The sequence below is a fragment of the Biomphalaria glabrata genome, chromosome 6 (assembly GCF_947242115.1).
Source record: "Biomphalaria glabrata chromosome 6, xgBioGlab47.1, whole genome shotgun sequence".
Lineage (NCBI taxonomy): Eukaryota > Metazoa > Mollusca > Gastropoda > Planorbidae > Biomphalaria > Biomphalaria glabrata.
Window position 1 is genome coordinate 10606699 of NC_074716.1, and position 23791 is coordinate 10630489.

General features: G+C 35.7%; 1 protein-coding gene across 2 annotated transcripts in view; it reads right to left on the reverse strand.

Annotated features, from left to right (window-relative positions):
• Positions 1-21166, reverse strand: part of LOC106076033 (uncharacterized) — a 76826-nt gene extending 55660 nt beyond the window's left edge. For both annotated transcript variants that reach the window (XM_056031566.1, XM_056031565.1), the window contains exons 1-9: positions 20972-21166; positions 18049-18129; positions 14766-14971; positions 12689-12784; positions 11421-11637; positions 10000-10223; positions 6188-6265; positions 3147-3292; positions 1051-1103 (exon numbers count right to left, since the gene is read on the reverse strand). In XM_056031566.1, the coding sequence (XP_055887541.1) occupies positions 1051-1103; positions 3147-3292; positions 6188-6265; positions 10000-10223; positions 11421-11637; positions 12689-12784; positions 14766-14971; positions 18049-18121 (1093 nt within the window). In that variant the 5' untranslated portion in view covers positions 18122-18129; positions 20972-21166. The remainder of the gene's footprint in view (positions 1-1050; positions 1104-3146; positions 3293-6187; positions 6266-9999; positions 10224-11420; positions 11638-12688; positions 12785-14765; positions 14972-18048; positions 18130-20971) is intronic.
• Positions 21167-23791: the final 2625 nt, after the last annotated feature.

Here is a 23791-nt window from a genome sequence, read left to right on the forward strand (position 1 = left end):
GACTATCGTCTACCCGTGGGCATCCCCAAGGGAGTCTTGTGTTGCTACCCATTTAGCCTAACCACTTCCTCTAATGGCCGTTTCCACACGAGCGCCACGATGAGGCAGAGTAGCTTTTCTCGAGTGATCTTCAGTCTTAGAGATTAAAAACAAAACATAAGTGAAAATATTGTAATACTTATATAGTTTATGTCTGAAATAGATATAAGTACTTAACTTTTATACTGCTTATAAATGCTGTATAATAAAGTTCACAAAATTGCAAGTCACAAATTTTCGTTTCATAAAACTCTTTTATCGGCCAGTCTATATTTATTTATGTCTATGGGATCAAAGAATGGATAAATGTAAAGGAATTTAATATTGCTATATGATTAATTGTTAATCAAGACTAAAGTCTCCATGATCTACCATATAGGATATAGGAGTATATATAGGAGTTTGTTGGTATATTATTCCTACTCAAATCTACTCGTAACAGTTATCTTTTGTAAGTTTCAAACTTTTCTGTCTACAAAGTGTTACGAAGACTAATTCAAATTATAACACCAAAACAGTCAAGTACAATTTGTGTTTACTTGGTCACAGATTCCAATTAAAATAAGTAATTGCCGATTGTTAATTAGCTATTTGGGTAATGTTTTTTTTTTATTAATTTTTGTTTTGTCTGGTAAAAGAAATAATTGTGCAAAACATCAGCTTACTCCGAGAATTGAGTAAGTGAAATAATGTGTACAAACTTTTTTTACAAGACAGACAGACAAACAGACAGACAGACAGAATGAGTTGATAAAAACGATTGTTGTTTAATGACGTTTTAACAACAGAATTATTTTTTTATACTTATCATATACAAATAATTAACGAATTAATTATTTAGTTTTTTTATTTGATTTATCTGCTGTAATAAAAAAAAATGAGTATTTCGGCTAAGAAAAAAAAAACGTGTACAAGATTCCACATAGTCAGACAAACAGATAGCGTTAATCTAAGCTTTGCAATACATAGAACTTAATTTGAGATTTCAATAGTAGTACTTATAGCACTTACCTGCATATGTGTAAATTTTTTTACCAGAACTTCCAAATCTAAAGAGGTCATAGCTGCAACATACAAATGGATAATCTATTATTCTTCATTCATCTGAAAACGACTCTGTCGTTTTCGTTGTTGAATAGCCATAGACCAAAACCAGCGTAGACAAACTGGGAGCCATGTCTCACATCCCCACCACGTGCAGGTACACTCGCTAGAGTATACAGTGGTAGTTTACTGGGAGCCATGTCTCACATTCCCACCACGTGCACCACGTGCATGTACACTCGCTAGAAAATACAGTGGTAGCTTACTGGGAGCCATGTCTCACATCCCCACCACGTGCAGGTACACTCGCTAGAGCATACAGTGGTAGCTCACTGGGAGCCAAGTCTCACATCCCCACCACGTGCATCACGTGCAGGTACACTCGCTAGAAAATACAGTGGTAGGTTACTGGGAGCTCTCGTTCTTGGCCTTTCTACTTCCCCGGGCAGATGTTTCCACGGAGACTCCACGCAGAGGTGACGGGAGCTGGAACTCAAATTGTACCAGCTTTGGTTAAATCTCAGAAGGCAACACTTTTTTTTATTTTGAAGCCTTACATTGTTCAATGCACTTGTTATGGACAAGTTTATAATGGGTTCGTTTATTTTTGAATTACTAATTAGTAAATGTCAAATCTCTTTTGTGGACCAATGGGGGGAAGAGGCTATCTGCTAGGTTTTCCAACCGCTCAGCAAACACAACCCTGCTAGAGTCGTAAATCAAGGTGGCCAAGCCACCAAGCTGTTTTAGCCTCTCAGCCACATATCACTTGTTTGGAGGGAACTTGAAGTTTGTCTGTGACTAGGCAACAAAAATGACAGCAAGGCTTAAGATTTAAATAAGCATGAGAAAAAAATGTGGAGAAATTATCTGTAGAGAATCTTGGACAACTTGCGTTTTCTCTTCAAGCAGAATCTGGCAATCCGTGGGCATCACGAACGAGTTGAAGAAGAATTAGCAGTACAAACTCAACGAAATATCCTGGAGTGAAATTACTATCCAAGTTCAATCCATTCCTGAGAGACCGAATAAGTTTATGTCCCAACAAAATAAAAACGAATTTATTGTAATATAAGTGTTCACGAAAAAAAAAATACAGAAAGTATAAAAAGCAAATATTTCTCCATTATTTGTCACAGTACACCTAACATTTAAAATCTAGATCAAAATTTGATGGTACATTGTCCTGCAAAGCATCAAAGACGTATTGGCTAAAAGGAAAAAAATTATACCCACACATGAGAAAGTGCTACTGATGAAAATACTTTCCTTAGACCGTGTTGTTCATGAAATAAAAACCCCATAAGAACAACGTCATAATAAATATGAATTTTAGTCGCCATTATTCAATCACCAGATGGAAATCAATCTCGATGGTTCACTTAGAGACATAGACAAATACGATTTTAGTCTGGGTGCCTTTAGTAGCCTTTGGAATCTGTCCTTCATCTCCAGCACTTCTGTCGCAACACATTTGAATTGCATTTTTATTGACAGTCCCGTATCCGAGCTCAATTCCCCATCAAGTCTTTTCTTTCTTCTGGTTATTTTGACTACAGGAAATCTATAGCAATCACTATCTTCTTTTGCTTTTTCGATGGATGCAGAAAGCATGAAAGAGTTTTAATTTCTTCAGCAGCTTCCCGTATTTGCAACTCAGGTTTATATATTAATTGCGCGCAGATATTTGACAGTGAAAGTGACGTAATATTTAATTTATTTGAACACAAATTTCAGACACTCATTTGGGGGACCCCTCAAGTTAGGGCACGGGGGATCTTTAAATTATCCCCCTCCTCCCCCACCCTAGCTACGCCACTGGTAGGCATCACTCGGTACGGACCGCACACCTTTAGTGACGCCCCTGGTAAGTAACATTCGATAGGTTCGAGCAGTATAAAAGTTCTGATTACGTTCGACAATAAGTAAGGCTCTAGTTCTGTTCCCATCTCTAACCTTACACAAATTAAAGCAAGTTAGATAATGCTCTTTCGACAACGTATGCATTAATTTTGACACCCCAATTCTCTCCCTTTATAAATAAATGCTAGGAAAGTTCTTACCCAGTAAACAGCATCACGTGATCGTAAATGCCGACGATTGGATTCCCAGCACCTTGAAAAAATTTTTCGAGAGCTTCTAGAGCCTGATCTGCGTCCAATTTATCACCCGAAGCGTACTTGTCAATAAAATTTGCAGCACTGGGTTTCTGGGGAAGAACATCTGTTAATATTATTCAGTTATTTGAACAAGCAAACTATTTAAAAATTCCTTAAAAAAACAGCTTATCTAAGTCGAAGAACTCCGCACATAAAAAATATAGCTCAATAATATAGAAGGTATTTCTTTATTTATTGCCAAACAAAATATTTAATTATCATGTATCATATGACCAACCCTCTCTCGGTTGAATAATTTGTTAAGGAAAGATATTTACCCGAAGTAATTTTGGAAATATTTGTGTAATCACGAAATTGGGCTATCGGGTAAAGGCTATCAATCTGAAGAGTTGCTTTTTCGTTCTGTTAATTCTCAATGTAATTGTACATGGCGATTAGTGTAGAAAAACCAGAGCTCACATCGTGTCGTTTTACTTTGCATCTTTTGTGTCAAACTATTGGGTTATTATTGGCTTGGAAGAAAGTCTTCGCGGTGTAACTTCTAAAATGGTTACGTCGAGATATTTAATATTGCAATAAGTATATTTATTCTGGCTTTAGTATGAAGCATCAAATGATACAAACTCTTTACCTTATTGGTTAAAACATACACTTTGTATTAAAGTAAAATGGCACATTTTTTTCCTAAGAGACTTAAAAACATAGCGTGAGTATTCTAAAGAAGCGATTCATTGGGGCATCTCTGTTACGCCGACTAAATTTCAGCTCACTAAAAAAAGATTGTCTTTGGCATATGTTCGTCCCCCATATGACTGTCGGACTATAAGAAGTTGAAAAAGCCCTAAAAAAAAAAAAAAAAAAAGATTACAAAGAGAGTTTGTGTTGTCACACAAACTCAAAGGCGGCCCCCGTTGGAGTCAGATCCCTTTCGGATCCGCCTATTCACAAGAAATATTCAATACATGATTTTTTTTATTGTCAAAAGTAAAATGTTTCAAAGATTCATTTGTCGTTGTAAAATTATCTCTATCTCTGGCACTGAATTGATGTGTTCGAGACTTGAATTTGTTGAAAGCAATTGTATTCGAGAAGAAATCAAAAGTTTTGTCCCTGTTGGTAAGAGAGACGCAGTGCCTGTATCTAACGTCATTGCCAGCGAAAAAATTATGTACAGTCTAGACATGGACAAACTACGCGGCCAAGGCTACGACGGCCGACACAGTGATGGCTAGCATTCAGAACTGTGTTCAGGCAATGATTCGTGAAAAATATCCAGACCTTGTTCGTTGCGCGTCCCACAGAATTAAACTTATTATCATTGATCTGAATGACGTTGCAAATTTATGTAATGCTGTTGGTGTCAAGAAGATTATCTATCTATTCCGTAACAGTCCCAAGCGAGAGCGTCGGTGCTAAATGTATCTCTTTTGTGTGAGAGACAATGGACAGAAAAACTCGAATTTATTCTCGCTTTAAGTCACAAGATTGAGAAGATCTTTGACTGTTTTAAAATAACGATTGTAAGTGAAACCAGACAATCTGCATATGTGTAATCAGTGCCTGATGCTCTTGTTTGCTATTCTTAAATTTTTCTTTTAATTGTCGTCAATTCTTAACCCGTTCTTGAACCAGTTTCCGCAATGTTGCAGTCTGTCCATCTTAGAACAAGCGGCCGCTCAACAACACATCAGCAGTCACATTAATGACTTAATCAAAAATTAACTTGACCATGCTAAGAAACACTTGAGAGAAGGCACCTTGAGTAAGGTGACACTGCTGGTAGAAAAACTTAGTAATGAGTTGGTTCTGCTGAGACTTTGCAGTTGACAGATAATAAGGCTTGTCTTCGAGTCCGAAGATTAGTGAGGAATGCAGTATTTCCCGTGGCTGCGCAGCCTCAGCTGTGACCTACATATTTTGCCACATCCAAAGCAAGCATAATCATTGTCCGCAGGTGGTCGATTTAGATATCCTTTTATCGACTCGTTTGGGACTAGTCGACAGATACACCGAGCTAAAACCACATGTTTGTATTTTGGGATTATTCCAGAACACGGCTTTACATTCTGTATCTTGATTCGTTAGTTTCTTCATTAACGTCTCACTTTTCAAGCAATAAAATGCTCAGTTCAACCTGTTATGTCTTCATCCTAAAAAGATTGAAGATCTGCAACGTACAGAACAATATCAGAAATGTCAGATACGCATTCATGGCCGGCTTGTCTATCGCAACGAGAAGCAATTCAGTAATACGTTTATTGACAGTTTTGGCAGCGATTGCATTTTTTGTTTAATCGACCGTCGGGATGCACGGGCCACACGGATAAACAGTATATAGTTTTTTAACGTTAGTTTTTTTATTATTTCACGAAACAATTATTTACAGTAAACTTATTATCACATAGGTAGGGAGGGGTTTGAGGGGGCACTAATTCTTTTTTTTTTTATATTCTCTGTAATAAAAAAACTTAAAACTACGACTTTGAGCCATAGGTACCAACTTTGACCCCACTGCAAAAAAAAAAAAAAACAACCTGCGGGCGCCCATGAGAAGGAGCCATATAATTATTAGCAGCATGATGATAGTAACTTGGCTATACATCTATAAAATATTGTTTTTTTACGAGTTCGAATCCCAGTGAAGACTGTGATTTTAATTTCGGGATCTTTGGACGAATTTGATTCCACGTAGCTCTAATGGCTACCTAACATAAGTTGGGGAGAAGTCAAGGCAGTCGATCGTTGTGCTGGCTGGCCTTATTAACTGTGGGCCACAGAAACTAGTAAACTTTCCATCATCGCCCCTGTAGACCACAAGGTCTGAAAGGGGGACTTTTTTTTATTATCATAAAAGCTCTGCCATAAATGCTATTAATTGCAGAGCTAACACAACCCACTCCGCCTTTTTTTTTTTTTTTTTGGAAAAATATGTAGATCTAAATACATTAAACGATTTTATCTAATAATTATTTTAGATTTAATACCTGAAGGATAAATACTTTACACAGACGAATATGAATCGTGTAATCTGGATGGTTGATGCCTTTATAAAGCATGTCAATCTAAAAGAAAAAAAAACAGAATGAGGCCATAACAATATGCGTTTCCTTTAAGGAGAGACGTAAAGCTTATTAAGTACAAAGCAGCAATAAATTTAAGGCTTATCTCAATTTAGAAAATATATTTATAAAATTCAATACAGACTAAAATAAAGTTTGACTAGACTTTGGGCAAGGTATATTACTGTAAAGAAAAGTTCCATTTTTGATTGTTCATCTCTTAGTTTGCGTTTTTCGACAGTAAACTGCAGGTCATCGTGGGACCCAATAACCGTTTTAATCTTCTTTCTAATCTCCTTTTTTTCTGATGGGCTCTTGATGTGGTCCTTACTGGGGTGATTGTGAGGAGAGTTTATAGCACATTTTTCCGTGCTCATTTATCAGCTCGAATATTATATGTTCGTAGTAGGCCTATATAAGAGGATTTGAACGCAAATCTTATGTAGCTAAGTGGGTTAATGATTTTGTGACAGGTTGGGGAATGTGACGTGTATTTGGCCTGTTTAATGTCTAGGGGATGATTATTTTTAAAGCTATCACACAACAACCCGTCAGCATATAAATCGGGAGCAGGCACGCAACGAGTCAAGCAATGAAATAAAGATACAAAGGTTAAAAATGAAGAATATTTATTTACATAAGAGAATAAAACGGGGGAGGGTTTGCATCTATCTCTAATTGATACTAATTTAGATCATCAATTGTCTTTTGAACTTAGCTGGTTGTCCTGTTGAGTCGCGGCTGGCTGTGTCCTGGCGTGAGGTTCTGCAGCTGGAGGTGGCGCTCTAGCGGGTCGAGGGACGCCGGTGATACAGTTCTTTTGGAGTCTCAATCCAAAGTTCTGATATCTGTAGTGGGCACAGTTGGGCGGGTGGCCGGCTACCGTGAGCACAAGGGTTCTGCGGGCAGAGCTGATCTGCCGTGGGCGGCGTAGTTGACAGGATAAGTCCAGTGAGTTGCCTAGGGTTTTGTGTAGCTATGACGTCTCGCACAGATCTAGATCTATAGCGACGTCGCAGGTAATAAATTGACAGGTGGGCTGTCGAATAGGCGGGCAAGGCCAATAGCGCCAAGTAGTAGAGTTAAGTAGATCCACGTAGGCAGTTGATGATACTCAATATCAAATAGGCAATTGACTAGGCAGACAATGCCAAATGAATAGGCAGGTGAGTGATCCGATAACTAGGCAAGTGCAGTGCTGAATAGCACTAAGCACAAAGACAATAGGTGATTCTCGATAGCAAATAGGCAGACACATGAGGGAGGCTGCGGATAAATAAAGACATGCATCTTATAGATGCCCTCGACTGAGGTGCATTCGTCAGATTGGTGAAATTGCTTTAGAGCACAATGGGGAGATGATGACAAATGGGATTTGGAAAATAGACGACTGATAGTAGCAATATAGAAATGTACATAAAAGGGGAAATAATAATATAAAAATGTACATTTAAGGGGAAATAATAGTCTCAAATAATCCACACAAGTTGGAAGAGGAAAAAAAGTGGGGGAATGGGCGGTGGTCAGCGACCATGACGGTTTGTCTACATACGACCGTCGACCCAGAACAATGGAGCGCGCTTGAATGGAGAGGGTGCCCATTCAAGGGGCGCAACTCTCGTTAGAGTAAATGAGTACAGGGTAGATAATTCACTACAGGGGAGATAATTCATATCTCTTTTCTAGACGTAGTATTAGTGCGCTAGTAAAATTATCAATGCGGTCAGCCGAGATAAAGGAAATAAAATAAGATGTACAAATATATACATGGTTGCATCAACGGTCAATTGATGCAACGTAGCATTAATAGATTAATGCAATTCATAAATACATACATAGGACATGTTTATGTTTTCTACTTACGCCAGTGAGAAATACACAATGCACTAATTAAATATAAATGAGATAATAAAATACACATGATAATATCCATTGAGAAATATACACAAAAGTAATTAAGATGGAACTTGTGCTTAAGTTTGGCTTACCACCAGGTATTCCTCTAAGAGTAAGAATAAATGAAGTAGTCCAGACTCGATTGACAGCGATAGAGAAATAAGATGGTCTGGCTTGATTTACTCTACCTTATATATAGGCCTGGAAAATGTGGGCGGAAACAGGAAATGTCCTGTCCAGGCTAAGAATTATCTTACACGTGGGTGAATTAGACTTGAAATAGGAGTCGCACCTTGTAGCGTCGAGAGGCGTGTTGACCCTAGTAATATCCTTGATGAAAGAGAGACGTGGGAGAGGGGGGGAGAAAGATTGGTTTGCGTTCCACCCAAGGTGGTGTGAACTGCGGCTGTCAGACTGTGTTTATCATTACCCCGGTCAAGGGAAGATAAATGAAAGGACGCCAAGGTGGCGGACCAAGTCTAGCTCGAAGAAGTAAAGGTGGGGCGGGTGAAGAAATTGGGGATAGGACGGGGAAATAATAAAATAAATAAATAATGATAAATAATAATTAATGCGGTCATAAGTATGAGTGACTCTGACAGCAAGCTTTTGACTTGCCACAGATTGCTAGTATTGCTTAACAGTAATATAAGTAGGTAGTTCTTAATTTGCACACTGAGTAAATTTAGCATTCTACTAGTCATCTTACAAAAATAAAATGCATGAATGATTTAATGACATTGTAAATTTTATATTTTAAAGCAATTCTAAGAGGTTGAATCTAAACTCAATGCTTCACATTTCCAATTATTTCCCATTAAGTGCACTCATAGAAAAGTATATTTGTTTGTTTCTTTTGTATTCGAAATATTGTTTCGTTACTGATAACACACTTGTTACAACTTTTCTAATCTTTTCTACTTTCTCTCAGTTCATTAGCGGCTCTGCTGGCTATAAAATGTCTTTATACTTAGAGAGAGATTCAATCCATTTTCTCTTTTTATTCTATATTTGACTACATGCATGTGTGTATTTTTTACACACGTCAATATCTGGTGTCATTAAAATAGTTACATGTTGTTTACTGTAGCTTTGGTTTAAGTTAATAATAATAATAATAATAATAATAATAATAATCATTAATGTTTATAAGAAAATTCCTCTTAAAATTTGTGCATTACAACAACGACCAATACAAAAAAAACAACAACAACAACATTATAATGTTAAAAAACCGAAAAGTACAATGTTAAAAAACCGAAAAGTACAATCACCCCAGAATCACTCATTATTTACATGTGAAAAGTTTTTATGAGATAGTTTCTATTTAATTATTTGATTGCCAGGAAAACAAATACGATTCTGTGTTTGTTTGTCTTTGCTATTAGTGTCTTGTATCTTTTTGTGATGGTTAAATCACAAAATTCTGACACAAAGTGTATTTTTTTTTAATTTCTAGAATCTTTTTAGCTTTTTTATGGATGTTTGTCTCAAATAGCTGCCCGAATGAGTTATTTTTTTTTGCTAATGATTTTACAAGCAGCATTTAGGATTTTATAATTTTTTTTGTTATTATTATTCTTTATTGCTCACATTGCCATACCAGGCATGGCAGTGATGTTAAAACTTAAAAATTTCAGATGTGAGCGTGATAAAACATATCCAAGGCCTTTTCGCTAAAATTAAAAGAGGTTTTCTCAGTAGTTGTAATCTTTGCTGTCCTTTTTTTATGGTTTAATCAGTTTTCGCATAAAGATTTAGTTTATTGTCTAGCATTGTACCAAGGCATTATATTTTGCATGTTATAATTACTCTTGAGTTTCGGTATAGTGAGAACTCACCCCGCTAAACACCATAGCATAGTGCTCTCGAATATTCCGTATCGCAGAGTGGTAATCCTTTTTAGCTTGTTCTAGAAACCATTCAAAACGTAATCTGTCAATCAACGCCACTACATCCACGTAGTAGTCACGCACTGCGTTTCGGCGGCGTCTGCTTAGTGGGTCTGACCATGATGTTGACTGATTGATGACATTCCATTGAACAGTCTTTTCTACTTCTGGCGCTGTGACAGACATTACATCTATTACATTTATTATTACATTATACATTCTATATACATAATATCTGTTTCATATATTTTATTTTTCAAACATTTTGTACACGAAAGTATAAGTGTGTTAGTGTTACTGATTCTTATACATTGAAATTAATCCACATTTACAAAACTGTCAATGTGTGTGGATTACAGAATATGGAAGTATCCATAAGCAAAGATTTAGAAGAATTCACATCTTCTTTTGCGTGCAATGCTTAGCAAAATCCCAAATCTTGTAATTTGTACTAATATTTAATTGGCAAAATTAGTGTGTATCCATGTCTCCATATATTCCTTTACATGCTTTGTTTTTCTTTAGGTTCCATTTTAAAGCCATTCTTTTTTTTTCATTTCTTTTTCTCTTATTTGTCTCCTTTTCTGAAATAAGTAGCGTCAAAATTCTAAATAGAATTTACGTATAGGCTTATAATGAGAAAAGTAAAACACTGGAGCGCGTTGGCTGAGTGGTAAAGCGCTTGGATTCTGAACCGGAGAACCCGGGTTTGAAACCTTGTGAAGACTGATATATTTTTTTTAATTTTAAGATTTTCAGGTGCCAGCGTATAGTATGTCTTTTAGGGATTCTTCTATCTGGCATGCAAGTAACATGACCAAACCATTGGTTTGACTGATTCATGTTGAACCTATAACTGTATGTATAGAAATGCAATGACTTCGATCCCAAAGATTTAATGATGTGTACAGACATTTTTGCTGACCAAGTTAAAGCCTGCATAATTAGTCATAATGATGTCTTTGTCTAACGTGAATCTCTTAATTATTTTCTTGCCTTTTGAGCCTGAGTTTGAAATTTTCATGGGGCAACCATTGTTTATGTCCCTTCACCTTCGTCAGAGCTGCCAGCTGCTAGTCTCTATGCCAGATTTTCCCAAACTTTCTCCGTAACATTGCGCACATTTTGAGTATTTAGCGAAGCACTTTTTTTTTAGAGTGATTAATTCACATGATGTCCTAGTATTTAATTAGTTAGGTAGTTCGTGGAATACCTATTCAGGACTTGCGAAACACTAGGGTTACAGTTTGAGAAACACTGCTTTATGCTATTGAGGACAAAATCGCACTTGAGATGATCTTTTTTAAATAAATAGCGATTTTTGTCTAACTCAAACAAAACATCAAAACATGTGAAGTCACGTGACATACGTGGTATTCGTGTGTCAAACAGATCTAAACTTGTCCTTTTAAGCAATTTTAACTTGTAAACATAGTAAATAAATGTTGTCCTTGAGCGAAGTGTAGTAGATTCATTCCTTGTGGAACTAGGATACGCTTCGAGGGACAGATTTCTCCAAGACTTTTTAGGCGTCTTGTTATCAGAGTCAAACAGGTATTCAGAGTTGTCCATTTGGAATAGAGATTTCTGAAACAATTAGAGTTTTAAAGCCTTTGTAATGCAACAAATAAATATCAATTACAAATTGTTACTTTTTTTTTAAATTTAGTTTACTGACTCATTCATCTTTAGTGCATTCTGGTTCATTTCTAACGTGGACACTTTGGGAGGGGGTAGGGTTATCTGGGAGAAATTGTTTCAAATTCAAGAAATACACAATTTGTTTACTAGTCTTCAGCCCTGTCTCTAAGATTATTAATGTCAATAATGGTGTTACCATATCAAGTGCATCTCGAGGTCTTTATTAACCTCTGTTTGGCATTATAAAGAAAAGAATAAAATAATTCGTTTTTAAATGGCAACAAATACTTTATAAAAAAATGTTCTAATCAATTTTTTTAAAACTGTAAATAATAATAATAATAATAATAATAATAATAATAATAATAATATCCGGATCTGCTGTTTATCGATAAAAAAGAAAAAACCGCTACCATTATCGATATCGCCGTACCACTGTCTCATAATTTAAGAAAAACTGAGATAGAAAAACAAAGAAAATATGGGAACCTAGGCTTGGAGATTAAGCGTCTATGGAAATTGTCCAAAATAACAATATACCCCATTGTTATATCAACCGAGGGGATAATAACAACTGACCTCACAGACACCTTCAAGGCCCTTAACATTCCTAGGAACATCTTCGTTGCCTGTCAGAGGGCGGTATTGCTGCAGACCTGCCACATCACCAGAAAATTCCTCAGTGGAAACTGTTAAAGGGACTACGATGAATTTTGTTTCTCTTTAGCGAAACTCGACCCTGGCAGCCCCAGAGAATGACTATTCGTTCATTTCTAACATAATAATAATAATAATAATAATAATAATAATAATAATAATAATTATTATTATAATAATAATAATAATAATAATAATAATTAATAATTAATAAAAGGAATACGATGAATTTTTTTTTTCTCTGAAACGAAACTTGACGCTTGCAACGCCAGAAAAAGAATACTCTTTCGTTTCAAAGATAATAAGAATGATAATAATTGTAATAATCGGCACAACTTACCAAGTGAAATTTAAAGTTATTGTTGGACAATGTCTCTGGTGACCTTTTAATACAAAACACGGCCTTGTGGTTAGTATCATGGTAGTAGCCTATAGCCTTGTAATGACAATAGAATTAATTGAGTAGTAATAAATAAGTTGAGCTTATCTAAAGATAGGACGCACAAATTACTTACCATACATAGAATAGTTTTCTTTTAATACTAAAATAAATAGAAATGTATATCACTTTCCGCCGTTTAACGCATAGAGTTTAAGTTCTTCCTAGAGATAGATCAGATTTTTCATAGACAACTTTCACAGTCATTTTCCAGCTGGTGCCCTCCAGTTGTAGATCTCAGAAGTTTAGACGCCACGTTTGTTGGACGGCCTTGTATTTGTTTTCCATTTTTCGACATTTATGCAACGGCTGACTTTGTTAAACATGTTTCTTCTTGGATAAGGACATAATGAACAAAACTCATTCGACTTTCCTTAACCAATTTACTTATAGGGCAGACGCCCGTGTGTGAAAGTATTTCCCAATTGGTGACAAGAACTACGCAAGTTATTCCTAGGATCCTTCGCTGCAGAGCGACTTAATGTACGTGGCTGTTGTAAATACAATTGCATTTAGAAGGTGGATATAGGTCTTCTATCTGATTTAGTAAAGACGACACCTGCTTTCCCCATCTAGCATGCCACATCTTCTAAAAAAAGAAATTAATTTTTGTAACTTATTTTAGCTCTGTAAAAGTAGAAAATACGCATAAATTTGATTTTATACAGCGTTATCTCAAGGTCAATTTCTGGGCGCATCTGTGTCGAGGCACTCCGCTATCTCTTGTATATATTTACAAACAATCTCGTGTGTTGCTATATTGCTTTCATGTCCAGGCACAATAGTTCGTTTGGTTCGCACCACGAAATTCCGAAGACAAAGTCGTGGTATTGTTTTCTCATGATACAAATGTTAAAAAATACATTGCGCTGTCGAGAGGCTAATTACGTTTAAACCTGGCCTGACTTGGCTACCTATAAAGGAAGCTCGAGGTTCGACACCCGACTTGAGCAGAGTTGTGTTGACTGAGGGCCTAAAAAACTTCTCCCAGATACCATCTCTGATCTCCCCATTCTGATCCACAAATAGGATTTCACCACAGCGCTCTGAGCATGTTATCAGCATAAAACTATATAAAAGCTATACATTTAATTTGGTTATTGGCTAGCAGGATAAGAAAAGATGACGTGATAAACCCTGGTATCACACAATATCTTGATGTTGAAGAACTCTGTTTTTCCATCGTCTGTTTTGACATAGCAGATGTATTCGCTGTATAGATATCGCAGAATTTGGAATAAAAACATTAAGAAATGTAATTTTTACACGCAATTTGTTTCAAAAATTTGGCATGTTTTATTGATCAGTTTTTATGTTCTGTCTGGTATCCACAGAACATGTCCAGTCCTCATTCCCTCCAATACACTTAAAATAATTCCTGGTCAAGCCAATGTATTATACTCTAAACAACAGTATATTAAATTATGATGACATGTCTATAGATTCAGACTGACAAGATGGTGCGTAAAATGCTCTTGAGCTTCTGATAATTTATCAAACTTATTTATGAATAGGGTCTACGTACGGAGATTTTCAAGGATGTGTTTGTTCAAAATAAAGATGGTCAAGATTAAATTGAATTTTAAATGATTATATTTTTAAAAATTATATCGGTCAAACTAAAGGTTTTCTCAGTGTGGCATTTTAGCTAGTTATTGTTATCTCAAATATAAAAATCAAGAGTAAAAATTTCTAGAAGATTCGTTAGAACAGTTTTCGAGAACTGTGTCAAGTTTTATAAACCTATAAAGAAATTTTAAATCAAAAAAAGAAATTGCAGAAAGGTCTAAAATTTTTATTAAAAATTGTCTCATGCTTTCAAAATAAATACTATCGTATTCTGTTCTAGTACCGAACTGTTTTTATAATTTTCCTACATTAACAAGTCATAATGTATAATGTCTGATTTTTATGTTTTGTTTTTAAACAATGTGCCCTAATTCTAGACAAACTAAATCAAAATTAGTATCTTTGTTACCTTTGTGGGTCTGAGTTTCACTTTTTGTTTTTGAAAAAATCCTTCCCTATTGAGGTCGAGAGTATAGAGAGGGATGTTAACGTCAAAACTCTGAGAACGCTTGAGATTGAATTTGGTTAGAAATTTCGTTTCTGTGCTAAAAGTCACATTGAACTGGTCAGGCATTTGATCACCAGTGTCGTCACTCGCCTCATATTGGAACATAACTATAGAAAAAAAATACCCCTGTTTCAATGACCATAATAAACATTAGCAAATCAATCTTATGCAAGCAATTCAAATGCAAAAAGAAATAATAAAAAAAATATCAAGCTTATATCAGCTCTGTCTGTCTGGTTCTCTGTCTTGTAAAAAATTGTGTGTACCTTAATTAAATATTTTTTTTTTACACTCCGACCTTTCATACTTTCAGAAAACGTTTATCGTCTTCTGGAGTTAGCGGAAGGACTGTAAACACCCCGTCCTAGACAGCAACTGGGTTTGGGGAAGCGCTCTGGATCCTCTTGAGGAGGAGCCCCGAGCCAAGCACTATTTCTGGTATTTAAAACCACAAGAAAAATGCACATTCTTAGGTATCTACAGAATATTATGCTGCTATTAAATATCTAAGTATTTAAGTTAAAATCAAAACTAATATTCCTTGCACTACTGTAATAATGTTTTTGGGGTTAATGTATTAATGAAGCCCAGCGATTGGTAGAAATTTGTAACCTCTTATCTACGCTCATGGAATTTGGTAATTGTAGTTTGCCGTAGATTGTATACCTTTTGTTGGGGGTTTTAAACTAAAAAAATATCTCTGGAGTTTCTTTTTTTTTAACAAATTCAAACCGCGTAGCTACAATTATAAAACTAGATAACTGTAGTTTCCTTTAGAATAATATCAAAGATGGTATTTTGAACCTCAAAACTCTCTATAGGTTGGTTTCAAACTCAAAACCATCTGCAGGGGGGTGGGTTTTAAGGGAATTGAATAGTTTAAACTCAACCCTGTGACTGTATTATGCTTTAATTTTATATTGACGAGGCGGTTTTTAGCTTAGAACCTCACAGAAAGGGGATTATAAACTCAAAACACTCTGGTAGGGATTTACCTTAAAGCTCTCTGGAAGGGTTTTTTTTTAATTTAAAACCCCTCTATGCTACGATTATCAAAACTGGTGACTGTTGTATGCTTTTTTTCTTATATCGAAGAGTAGATATATAGTGAAAATAATTCTGGAAGGGTTTAAAACACAAATTTTCCCTGGCTACGCTGATGGAATTTTGTCAGTGTCGTTTGCATTATTTTGTTTATAGAAGAGTGAGTTTTATTCTCAAAACCCCTGGTGGGGGTTGCTAAATTTAAAACCCCTGGTTGGGGATGTTAAATTCAAAACCCCCTTTACTACGCCCAGATTTAATACCAGGCCAGGTGCTGGACTTAGTTGTCAGAATAGGAGTATTTTTATAGAAAAATTGGAGCTTATCCCCATTGACAATCGCGGCCGCCGTGACAACCTTTAAAATACAGAAATAAACGCGTACAAAGTTTTTACAAGACAGACAGACAGACAAAGTGGGCTGATATAAACTTTGTTTCTGACATTTTTTTAAACTTCTGATTTGTCTAGTTAGCGTCTTTAGAGACATGTCATCCTTTTGGGCATGACATATTTAGTATAACGTTCAAACCACAGTCTACTATGTCAACGCGTTGAGTTCGTTCAACAAACAAGTTTTTTTTTTCAATTGTGAGCAGAAAAGGAACAAGAAAATACGTAAAACAAAAACAAACTTATATTAAGCGTTCTTTGAATCAATTAGTCTGAATTTGTCATATAATTAGATTTTGTATTAGATCTAGAAAACAATAAAAAGCATTTATAAAAAAGGGGGAACGACTTGAATTTAAAAAACTCATGGCTCAAGCCTTCTCAGGTTCTTAAGCTTACACAATAACCACTCTGCTAGTGTAGAGCTTAAGAACAATTGAAGATTGTATTAAGTTATCTATTGTTCCTATAGTCTCATCATATTTTTCAGGTGTGTTTCTTGCTCGTGTTGCTTAGATACTAAGCCCAACGAAACTGCTCTTACTAACAGGTGAAGGGGTGAAGGCGGATACCTGGTGCCACAAAAACCGGGAGATTCGGACAGATGGAGCTTGTCAGCCTAGTAAAACCATTCATCTAGGAGAGGGGTACTCTGACCGGTGCCTTGCGCTAACAAGGCTTCAGGAGACGACCTAAAAAAAAATCAGGAATGAAACCCCTTAGGCGTTGGGAGTATCAACTTCCCTCCGAAAGCTTCTGCAACTGATTTGGTGTAAAATGTAACGCGAAGAGTTCCTATATATCTCATTAGCAAGGTCTTGAGAGGGACCATGACCCCTTATGTAAGCCATAGGAATGCGCCCCGGAAAGGAAACCTTGGTGCTGCTGCAAAGCGGCTAAAACAACTTAACTGGCGTAATGTATGGAGGGATCATGTCTTTAACCAGGACGTTCTGAATCGGGCAAATATGCACAGCATCTATGCACTTTTTACACAGAGAAGACTAAGCTGGTTTGTTCATGTCACTGGCATGCCAGATGGAAGAATCCTTTAAGACATACTATACTTGCAAGAGAGAGTCAGACCGAAAGGCCGTCCAAGACTAATGTACAGATATGTCTTTAAGCGAGAACTTAGAAATACGGGCATTGAACAAAGTATGTGGGAGAAGATAGCCCAAGACCGCACATCATGGAAACAGACTGTGCGAGCTGGTACGAACTTCGCCGAATGCAAAAGAAACAAACTGCATCTGTCAAGAGAACGAAGAAGAAAACTGCACTGTCTACTAGCCCTAAGTCAGATGTAGAGACATTCATGAAATGTGGCAAACTCTGCCGCTCCATAATCGGCTTGATCAGTCACACCAGTTTCAGCCCCGTCTCAAGACGAAACCAAAGCCATTGATTCAACTGGGCGCATCCATTGTCTTTATATATATATATATATATATATATATATATATATATATATATATATATATATATATATATATATATATATATATATATATATATATATATATATATATATTTATAATAAAAAAAATGGTTTGAAATATCTGTTAGATTCTTGGTGGATACGTTTGGGTGAAATACATTGCTTCCGTAAAAATTGATTTGTTGTTCTAGGAAGAAGGAAAGTAATAACAGGTCAAAATATCGTATTTGCTCAACCAGTTTTTAATAAATAGGCAACATACTAATAAGTTACTAGACAAATATTTATAATAATAAATCATACTGACCTTTAGTGCCTGAAATTCGACTTATGAAGACAGAGAAAATAACAACAACATTACACTTCAGAAAGTTCTCCATATTCAAAACTGTCGACATAGAATGCTTGTTTATATCTCTTTACATCCAAATATTTGGAAAATTCAATGAGTATCAAATGATAATAAAACGTTTTAACCAAAAGTATCTTATGCAAAAAATAGATATATATAATTTTAAAGCTTTATGAATTTTACATTTCATCGTTAGTCACAGCTTTATAATGACATTGACAGGTGGTCTCTAAAACCGTGCTTAGAACACGCACGAGAAAAAAAACCCTCTGAGTTTAGAGAGAGGAAATAAAAGATGATATAGTCAATGACTATTGGAGTTTAGTGTTCATACTTGGATAACTATTGTGGTAACCTTTTGTATGGCCAGCCACAAATGGCTACATATTCTCCTTTGATCTTTATTCTTTATGTTCCTTAAATTACATGTTCATATGTCGTAAACAACGTTTTAAAGTTAATCACAGTCCAAACTCCACTTCATGCACCTGCAAATGAATAATTATCTACACATAGTCGAACCAACGCCAACGTCCCTATTGCATTATTACACACTGCATTTCAAGTATATAAGACGTTAAACCGTCGAAATAATTAATTAGGCACTAAAAACATTAACACTTCACTTTTCTTTAGCTAGCCGTTCCTGTTCTAATTCTTTATTTAAGCAGACACAAGCGAAATGATATAAAATACAATGAATAAAAATGATATTTTTAATTATTCACAGCAAAGGCTCGCGTGTGTGTATAAAGTTAATTACAACTGGATAAAATACAAAGTCGTGATGGCTGAGTGGTAAAGCACTTGTCTTCCTGTCAAAACTCATTTTCTCTCTAATATATATGTATGTGTCATGCTAAATGTACCCAAGTCCTGGGCAATACCATAATGACACATACAAGGATAAAATAAGATTCAGAATTCCACTTTACCGACATAGAACATGTTTAATTACATTATTTGCACTATAATACAGAAAAATAGTTAGAGTCTACACTTAGACTATATATATATCCAAAAAAGTCCAACTGTCCTGGACTAGGAACAAAAACACACTCCTTTATCATCAGTTACATTATGTTCAACAAAACATCTCACCAAATAAAAACAACCCAAAACAATAACAGTTTTGAAATCAACAACCTGAATTGCCCCCCTTCTCCTCTACAGTAAACAGGAGACCCAGGCTGACCAGAACTCAGTCCTGACATTTCTCCCCCCTCTAATTTTTGTCTGTTTCTGGGTTCATTTAAAACAGACAAATTTCCAATAAAGAGATTTTCCAAACGTACATATATCAACATGCAAACAAAAGTAATCTTGGTACTAAAACATAGCCTACAGTTTGTAAAAAAAAAACCACAAAAAAAACGATGTATCCACATGAAATGTCGATATTATACACAACCTGCTAGGCAATAATAATTATATGTATATATAGATATTTTTAATTATTCACAGCAAAGGTTCGCGTGTGTGTATAAAGTTAATTACAACTGGATAAAATACAAAGTCGTGATGGCTGAGTGGTAAAGCACTTGCCTTCCTAACAGTGGGTTAAGAAGACTGGGATTTTTAATTTAGCAGTTAGAGTATGTGATGCCCAGTGCGGCATTTTCTCATAATGAATACCCCTTCCCTTTTTGAAAACGAACATCGGAAAGAATTACTTTAAAAAAAAACAACAACTTTTGTATTCATTTTAGAAGTATTGTTAATTTGCAAACAAAATTAATAATCCCTCATTTAACAAAACAAAAAATACTACAAATAAATATTAGGTGTTTTCTCGCAAAACTATCAATAATATTATTTAAATTTATTTATTTCTATTCAGCAATTTCAAAACAAGTGAGTTCCAAATTTTTCATCTTTCATCGCAATTAATTCTTGATAAGTTGAAGTATGATAAAATTGCACTCGCAACATGCCGCACACATGTACCGTAAATAGTCAAATATGCAAATTAAGATAACCTTTAGAACAGAATCATGTAAAATTTATTATTAAAATAATGATCTCAAACAGGTCCTTGTTTCAGAAATTCAAAGGCCGCGCCAAACCATTAAAGCCTCATTCGCTTCAGACAAAATTCTTTTTTGTTAATGTCGCTATGAGCACTATCGAGATTGATTTCCATTTCCATTACGCTCTGGAATTGTCTGTTTACATATTTTTGACAGTGTTGTAGATTTTCTTAATGATTCATTATTATGCAATGCACTAGTTGGTGTATCCTAGGAATTAGATTAAGATTAGTGTAGCCTACATCTATTAATTAACAACTAAACACTAGCATTTGTTGTCGATATATTAAAATAATAATAAGGCATGTCTTTGAGTCCGATGATTAATGAGGAATGCAGTATAGCCCTAGCTGTAACCTAGATATTTGACACATCCAGGGCAAGCATAAACATTGTCCGCCGGTAGTCGATTAAAATTTTCTTTTCGCCGTCTGTGTCTGTCCTCAGTAGCGCATTTTCTTGTAGTCTCAAATGTGTATCCTGCGGCCTTTGACCTCCAGCTGTCTTATTCTGAGGTCACATGCAATCAGATGCTGTCTTCTATGTCAGCCACAGCTTGGTAGACAATGATCTTCTAGACCCCAACATGAATGTGGTAGACCACTTGACATATCTAGGAAGCATCGTATCAAATGAAGCCTCGCTTTTCAAGCGAGGTTGAAAACCGTCTGGCCAGGGCCGGTATTGCTTTTGGACGCCTTCAGGCTAAAGTTTATCTGAATAAATCCCTTCTCCTGCCTAGAAAAAGTCGACATATTAACAAAGTCTATATATTTAAGATTATTTCAGATCATAGACTATATCTAGACTAGAATATTAAATTTATGAATAATTAAAATATACTTTACACTTTATTATACTTTATATATTCTGCAGATGTATGGTTTGTAACTAGCTTTTTATCTATTACACTTAGATCAAGATAAACATTTAGATCTAGATTTATATAAGTACAAGTCTACGCTACAGCGTTTCGAATACTAGGCTAGATTCAAACTAAAAGTAGATAGATCTAGATCTTCCACAAAAACTTTATAATAAAAATAAAAATTTCCGGATTCTAGTTTTAAATGTATCCAGATCTGTTATAATGATTTAGTTTCGTATTTTGTTTTCGTTTATAACCTGCTTTAGGAATGATTTCCAAAGCCTGTCCAATGTTAAGGCATAGTTGCAAGTCAGCAGAAGTGTAAATTCTCTGTCTTTATTCCCTTATTTATAAGCTAGTTAATGCTTACAATCTTATAAATCGCAAGCCTGAAGTAATTTGTGTTTAGGGTGGCATTTAAAGCGGGCCGTTAAAATTTAGGTCAAGAGTCTATGTAGGGCAGCATTTCGATTCTTAATTTTTTTATAGGAGAGAAAGGATGAGAGAGAAAAGAAAAAAATGTGAGTGAGAGAGAAAGAGAGAGAGAGAGAGAGAACGATATAGCGAGAGATTGGAATCGATTCAACGTCACAGATACTTGAATTCACCGTCTAAAAAGCAAAATCGTCAAAATCCTGTTCTCTTTATTCATCTTTGCCCATTTCTTAGTCTGTTGGATGTTTGGGGCACCACACAGTTTTAGAAGTGTATAAAAAATAAGGAGCAGATGATCTGGATAGCCTTATGGAGCGGGTCTTCCTAAATCAAGTCAAAAGTCGATGTTAATATTACGATGCGCAGATTAAAAAAAAAACGGGGATGTCTAATGCTTAAGAGAAGAAGGGGGAGAGAGAGAGAGAGAGAGAGAAAAGAAGAAAGGAATGGGAGAGCGGGCCATTAAATTTCATTTTGACATATACACTAATTCATGTGTTAAAAAGGTATGTTAGGTTGATATTTAGAAAGTTTCCTGTTTATTACAATTTAGAAAAAGAAAAGATGAAGGCGGTGTTCCGGTGATAATAAACAAAATAAAGCATGAGAACAAATAAACGGGCGTATCCTGTGTATACTGTTATTTGTCATATAGTTTTACTCAAAGTTTATTGAGCTAATTATAAAAGAAATGCGAAAAAACACATCAATGTAAATGCTATTCGTAAGATGCAACTACCTTTGATTTTAGTCGCCATTGCTATAACAAACATAATTTCTTAGCAGTGTTAGTATGTTATATTGATCGTTAAAAAGTGGCCTTTTTTAATTACAGAGAAAAGAAGGGGTTATTCGAGCCATAAAAAACAATATAAATCAGCGGGCGTAGCGGAAGTGTAGTGTGTCACAGCAATGTTAAAGAATCGCTGTGACGAGGTGTAATGTACAAACATAAACATGCCTGATTATTGTAATAGACTAAAACAACACGAGCTTCAATAAACACAATGATTTTAATCGTCCATCTTTATGCTCTTTACTCCAGCCACTTGTTCTCTATACTCTGACTTCCTTTTACATACAGTCCCTGACACACTGCTGTTCACTCAAGCATCTACACTCAAGGTCCACTGGTCATTTCATACACAGGCACACACACTGCACTACCAGCCACGCAAAACACATACACTTACTAGCACATCTCCCTCCTTAAAAGCTTTGAGATATCAATAGACTATACAAATGATTTCTATCTCACTATAAATAAATGAGTAAACTGAATACATGTTTAACAGAACAGAATGTTCAATTGTTAATATTATCAATAGTAACAATATAAATTATAAATTGTGTAGTAAAAAAACAACAGTCTAGGTTTACAAATAGACATTAATTATATACAAATTGCATAATAATAAAAAGATATACATGTATCTAATTATCAGCGTCAGGGTAACGTACTGGTAGCCGAACTTGCCTACCATATCGAGTTATTACAGGCGGCGGATTGGTAGTGTTAGTCTGTTCCTGTTGCACATTTGTATCGCTCACGTTCTCTGGCTGTGTGGTTTGACCATTAATGACTGTCTCTGGGGTGTCCATTTCAAAAATATTAGGCATGACCCTTGATTTTGTACATGTGTCTCTTAACATCCTTCTATTTCTTCGGTAAGTTATCCCATTCGGTGTTTTTACCCAGTATGATCTCGGGGTCTCCGCTTCTGAGATGACCACTGCTGGTTCCCATAAATCGCCAGGATTCTTTTGCATCCACACTTTGCTCCCAGGCTGAATGTGTGGTCGCTCGGTGCGCCTCGCTGTTTTGTTGTAATATTTTGCTTGATTACTTTTCCTTTTTTTCCAAGCATTTTCTTTTTTGTCTGGGATTTGAGGTCTGAGATATGCCTCCGTTGTCGGAAGATTTGTCCTCAGACGGCGGCCCATGAGCAGCCGTGAAGGTGAAGGTCCATCAGGGCATGGAGCATTTCAAAATTGCAAGAGGGCCATATATGGGTCTTACCCGACGTTCTAGCTTTATTTAGAAGCTGTTTCACTGTTTGTATGGCCCGTTCTGCCATACCATTAGATTGTGGAAATCTGGGGCTAGACGTAATGTGTTTAAATCCCCAGCTTTTAGAAAATTTCTGAAATTCTTGACAAGCAAATGAGGGTCCATTGTCACTAATTACTTCCCTTGGAATACCATGTCGAGCAAATGGTGATTTCATATTTATGATCACATCTGAAGCCTTAAGTGTTGGGATAAGATTTAACCCACTTCTGACACCATGTAATAGATTAAAACAACACGAGCTTCAATAAACACAATGATTTTAATCGTCCTTCTTTATGCTCTTTACTCCAG